The 5,903-nt window shown below is 48.8% G+C and overlaps 1 protein-coding gene across 1 annotated transcript in view; it reads right to left on the reverse strand.

Annotated features, from left to right (window-relative positions):
• The window catches only part of LOC125717110 (UDP-glucose:glycoprotein glucosyltransferase 1-like), a 12,668-nt gene extending 7,109 nt beyond the window's left edge, over positions 1–5,559 (reverse strand). Inside the window, exons 1-2 of the mRNA XM_048990090.1 lie at positions 5,419–5,559; positions 1,461–1,519 (exon numbers count right to left, since the gene is read on the reverse strand). Of these exons, the coding sequence (XP_048846047.1) occupies positions 1,461–1,519; positions 5,419–5,559 (200 nt within the window). The remainder of the gene's footprint in view (positions 1–1,460; positions 1,520–5,418) is intronic.
• Positions 5,560–5,903: the final 344 nt, after the last annotated feature.

Below are 5,903 nucleotides of genomic sequence, written 5' to 3' on the forward strand. Positions count from 1 at the left end.
TTTATTTTTTATGGGTCCCATCGAGGATATTCCACCAGCTGAGGGGTGGAAGAGGCAGCGTCCGGCGCCCCAGGAAGTATGGCGGATGCTATTTCGGGGCCCCGGGGATAATGGCCTGGAGCTCTCGCAGCCGGAAGTCATCTTGGCTACTTTGTGTGTGTGTGTGTGTGTGTGTGTGTGTGTGGTACAAAAAGTGCACCGTCTGCATCCATTCTGCTTCAGATGTGCTGTCTCACAGTTCCAATGCTGCCAGTTTTTACTTTGTTTGCAAATATGTCCCGCCACCCCCCCCCCCCCCCACCCCAGCCTACATTCCTTAGTCTCTCTCTCTTTCTCGGCCTCTGAAAGGCAACAGCAGAGGGGAATTGTGAATGCTGTGGTTCTTTTTGAGGTAGGACGGCCAAAAGGGAATGCCATGCGGGATTGTTTCTAGCCCTCGGTTGGGGTGGAGGGGGATATGGGGGGGGGGGGTAAGATGGAGGGTAGCTTTGGAAAACATCAATTTTCCTGGCCTCCATGTATGACTGTGATGACCAAACAGCAGTGTCCTCTAATGGCCCATATTTGGTTGGACTGTTGCCCCAACACCAAATATCTGTGATTCCCAGTCAAACAAGCCTCAGTTTTCTCACAAAATCTCTTTTGGAAGGACAGAATGTGTCAGAATTAAAATGCGAACACTCCCCTCAAGAACATAAACAACAAAAAAAAAAATGTTCTTTTTTTTTTGTACTGCAAGTAAGTCAGTAGTACTGACTCTCGGAATCGCAGTCTTCAAGTTATCTTCCAAAGCAATGTGGCGTCCACATGTGCATGTAGATACCCTGTCCACAGTAGTAGGTTGTGGAGATCCTTGTTCCCTGTGTGGTACCCGCCCAGCCTTTCTGCTGTAAAGTCTACCCATTATTCCCTAGGCGTTACTAAACCGAGATTCGACAAATGCATTTTGGGGGTCGTATTTTCCGTCCCTCAGAGGAACTTTTATGTATGAGAATGCTGGCGGGCAGGCGGGGGGTTGCTGCCATTTTGGGTACTGGAACCTCTTATTTGTGGAGCGTAAGCTGCTGTGGTCATGATGTCAGAACTCCGGGCGACTGTGCGTCCACCTGGAAGGAGATCGGAGTGGCTCTGGTAGGAAGTGCCAGAGCTAATTACAGAGCAATGAAAACTCCTAATCGCTCAGAAGGGGTCGTTGAGAAGTCCATCGGCACTTTGATTGGTTGTCGTCAAAGAATGGGAGTCTGTCCTAGAAGGGTTTGGTTTGTGGTTGCTCTTCCCATAAATGTTCGGGAAATCCAAAGACTTATTGGCTTTGACTGTTTTGGTGCGCCGAGTTAATTTCTTGCCCGTTTACTGGCCTATAAGCGCATCTGTGTCGTGCGGCAAGGTGAAGGTTAGAGGGCGTTGGAGAACATCAGTCAGAGAACTGGTTTTCGGTGCAGGGCAGGTGATGAAGGCACATTTGGGGGGAGTCCATCTCGTCGTGGGGGAGCACCACTGAGTCGTAGCCACCTACACTCTGGAGTAGGAGGTGGCAGACAGAACCGTTCTGCTCGGGGGTCCCACTGGCTCCCCTTGACGTGCACGGCTTTCATGAGAGGAGGTTGAGTGGTTGAAAAGAGGTTGACGTGCAAGAAGGATAGTGCCAGCAGTGGTTGACTCGTTTCCATCCTGTTTTTTTTGAAGAAGAAGAATAAAGACTGTTAGTGGAATAGCTGGAAACCATCTGAGAAGAGGCGCCGTCTTACATTGCTTTTCGTTTTTTCTTAGCCCTTCCCTCAATGTCATAGGCACACACCTGCTATCTCCGGGTCACTACAGATGTGCATACCTTTACGGTTAATAATGTCTGTCTAAAAAAAGAAGCTGATGAACTGCAGGAAAAATGCCGACAGATATAGAAGCAGCATTCGCCCCCAAGCTGAATGCTTCTTAAGCGCCTAGCCCAAGGCTAGCGTTCGGTTTCAGTTCGGCGCTCCGGTTCCAGCCCTGTTTTGCTTCGGTGAGTGTCTGGGAAGCCCGACAAAAATAACGATTCGGTAAAGCGGGGAACCGCCCGGAAGGTTCCGGCGATGACCCCTCAGTCTGTAAATTTCCGTAATGAGGTGTCTGTGACGGCCCCAGGCTTATTCGTCGTTAGGAAAAACTGTAAGCGATGTTAAAGACTTATTTGTTGATTTAGTGATTTATTGTTTCTTGGTTGGTGGATTTTCGCCCCACAGCTTCGTTGAAGTGACACTTAAAGCGTCATTAGCGGCAACCACATAGAGCCGACTCATCCATCATAGACTTGGCCAATCAGAGACCAGATAACTGCCGGGCTCCGCCCAGCTTGTGTGTGCAGTATTGCAATTGGGTTTGAAACAGGATGTTTGTACCTGTGGGGAAAAGTTTATACATGGGGCAGTTTTACTGTGGTGGGGTGACAGAAAAGTGGGGGTGGATCCTGGGGGGGTTTCCTCAAACACCACATACTGTTACCCGGCGGATTCTCAGCTTTTTATGTGAAATATTAAAATAAAATTGCATTCAGTGATCTAATCTTTAGTCTTTAGCAAATGTCCACACAATCCAAGCATGTAGTTTCAAGGGATATAAATCATTAATTAATACAGATTTAAGGACGCGAGGCTGTAGAACTAGTCAAGAATTAAAAACCAGGAAAACACCACTTTACACCATGGCTGCTGTGAACATTAAATGAGCTTGCAATTACTGTGGATGAGCCAGAGTACTTAGATTAATTAAATCGGCTGTAGACTAATTAACAGTGAATTAAGAACCCTGAAGTGACGGAAAATCGTGTTGGGGCAGTCACCAGGGCGGGCAGGGAGGGGGGCTATAATGCCTTCTGTAACGCCCTGCCAAGCTGTGAAGCCAGGGAGGCGACGACAGCAATGGCACGTGATCTGTTAACCGCTCGCGTCCTACATTCAAAGGCTTCTTTTTGACGGAGGGGAGAGGAATAACAAAAGAGATTAACGGCCGGAGCCATCCCATCCCCGGCCTGGTTTTCCCCATTTCTTCAGCCGTCTTCCTGTGTGCTGCTCTGTCAAAAAAACAAAAAACGGGCGAATGTTTTAAACATCTCAAAAAAAAAAAAAAAAGAAAAGGTCTCCAGCGTCGCCTGCGTGTCCTGGCTTGTGCGGCCTCCGAACGGGCACCGGATGGCTTTCCGGGAGCACGTCCCGGCTGCCGCAAGGAGAGAGAAACACACTGCAAGACTTGATTCCTACGCTAGTGAAATGGCCATTTCCATTCACCGGTTTCATAAATTTGTATAATGTCGGTTTGCGCACAAGAGCGCGGAGCTGAAAAGTTCTTTCTGTGCTTTAATAAAAAGATCCATTTAACCTAATAAACTGGGAATCAGACAGGAAAAGACGATGTTTCTTTCCCTAAATATTTCCCTTAAGCTTGTTTGGTCAGAGCTTTGGGAGTGTGGGATTCTCTTTACTTAAGTGACTTTTTTTTTCCCTGGAATTTTGTATCAGATTATATAGTAGCTGCTTAGTTCTGCTCTGCGCTCGGAATTCAGGGTGGTTCGAGCTTTAAAACTAAACTTATCCAATGATGGAAAATTTGTCAGCGTATAGTTCCAGGATTAGATGGGTAACTCACTGCAAGATCACATGACCTCCTGCACCTTTCAGACCTGGATGTTCCCACTCCTGTTTTGTACAGTGCGGGCAGTTGTCTGCGTGGTTCCCCCCCCTGGGACATTGCTGACATCACACAGGTTCGCTTCTCGGATCTGGGAGAGCGATATTTTTTCGCTTCCTCTGCCATCTCACTGCAGCTGAGGTGCCCGATAACCTCACCTCTGACCCTGGATATAAACACTGATGGGCCCCCTCAGCTTGGGGAGTGTGGCACACGATGGTCCCTTGTTTACGAGGCGCTGTGCTGGTGGGCCTCACAGTCACTAACAGATGTTATCCTATGGCCAGGCGTGTGTGTGTGGCTGTGCGTGTTTGTGTGTGTAACTGCTAGTTTCCGTGATAACGCCTCAAGGAGCGCGATGAAGTAGAAGTCCGTGTTGGATTTTCAGTTTTTCTGCTTGTTCCTAAATCGTGGCAACAAAGTGTAGTAAGTTTTACACAACTGTCTCAAACCTCTGGTCCATCCCTTCCTCCCGCTGAGAGTTTGCTGACTTGTCTTTGCTGTACCGCGATAGGATATGAAAGTTGGTGGGTGTGGATGGCATTGGGCAGCAAGATCTGAGGTTATTGCAGAAGTGGGCCTGATGATTGTCATGAAAAGCCCATAAACTAATGGGGAAAACATCTTATTTTTTATAGCCTCTTAAACCTGAAAATTGCAACGCGTCATTTATAAGGAGTATCCGTCATCCTTTCAGACATCTGAAATTTGCCGTCGAATTTTGTTGCGGCGCTTCGAGTTTTGCGTAATTTGTCTCCGGCTTTCCGCTACGTGTTTCAAATCAGCGGCCGAGGATTTAGGCTGCAAGCCCCTAATATGCGGCTTCATCGGATGAACTGTCACAGGGAGCGAGAGAGTCGCAGTTGGCCGCCTGCGTCGTCTTCCTGTCCTGTGATCCTGTCATGTGATCCTGTAATGTGATCACTCCGAAATCCATTAGCGCTGATTTGTTGTTCAGATTGCTACACCAGTAACTTGAGGCGTAAAGGAATGGAAAATGTGACCAAGGCCTTCATTAATTTCTGTTGTGGTTGTCCTGGTTTCTTTAGCACTTAATTTCTATTTATTTAAATGGTTGAAATGTTTTGCCATCATGTTTATAAAAATATCCTTCAGCAAGAGTAGGACCTTTCCTGTGATCACAGCAATTTCAGTGTGAGCATGATGTAAACAAAAACAGGCACGTACACTGCATGGTGTTGACCTTTGTTAGGTTCTCCAATAGGAGCTTCACGTTCTTCCCAAGCTGGGGTAAACCTCTGCAGAACGTTCAGGATCAGGCCATAACTGCTGGACAGGATCTAGACTTGTGTCTGGAAGTCACCCCAGATTTGCGAGGGTGAGGCTGACCGTGGTTTCACTGACCCACCGAGAGGGGAATGGGGGACTTGGCTAGGACTTCTGGGTCCATTAGGGGTGGGGGGGAGGGGGTGTTGCTCCCTGACAAGTGTCTTTTTTTCAATCCTATCCTAGCAGCAGAGGCTCCATTCTGGCTCCTGATAGAACTTCCCTCTCCGTCATGCTTCTCTGCCTTTGCTCCTCAGAACAAAGATGGCTGTAAGAGCTATGAAGACCCAAGTCATTAGTTGTATATCTTCAGCTAACTTTGTACCTCCCGCCTTCTCTAGTCATGACTTCCAGGTCAGGACCCCTACTCAGCTTCTTCTGGACTAGCTCTGAATTTCTACGCTGCTCGAGCTTCTCACCTCGGCCTGCTTTGGCTTAAACTCCTCACCGCCACCCGGTAGCTGTTACCGTTGACGCGTCCATGCCGGAGCTGCAATTGGCCACCTCTTTCTGAAAGGCGAGCCCTGGGGAGACAAAGAGGGCCTTGTTCTTGTGGGGGCCCCGGCCGGCGAGGCTGGCTGTGGGAACGCACTGTCCATCCTTGCTCATGGCGGTGATGGAGGAATGCCGGTGTTTGCCGAGTGCCGCGCTTCTGAGACTGTCCAAACAGACGCGTGTTTGCTAAGCAGGAGCACATTACCGTCTCTGTGCCGTGATCACCGCTCCTGCAGCCTTGAATAGAGCCTCTTGTGCGGGCTGGGTGTCAGGGTTGAAAAGACAGAGAGCTGAAGGCCGGTGTGGCCCAACCCCTGTCCTTAAATTCCCAGCCTGGGAGTCAAGAAAAGGGCTGCGTTGATGATGATGGTGGTGGTGGTGGTAGTGGGGGGGGGGTCTGCCTGAATGGCAAACCTATGTTAAACCTGCCAGATGAAGAAGAGATCCTGCTTTACTGG

This window comes from Brienomyrus brachyistius, chromosome 21 (assembly GCF_023856365.1).
Source record: "Brienomyrus brachyistius isolate T26 chromosome 21, BBRACH_0.4, whole genome shotgun sequence".
NCBI lineage: Eukaryota > Metazoa > Chordata > Actinopteri > Osteoglossiformes > Mormyridae > Brienomyrus > Brienomyrus brachyistius.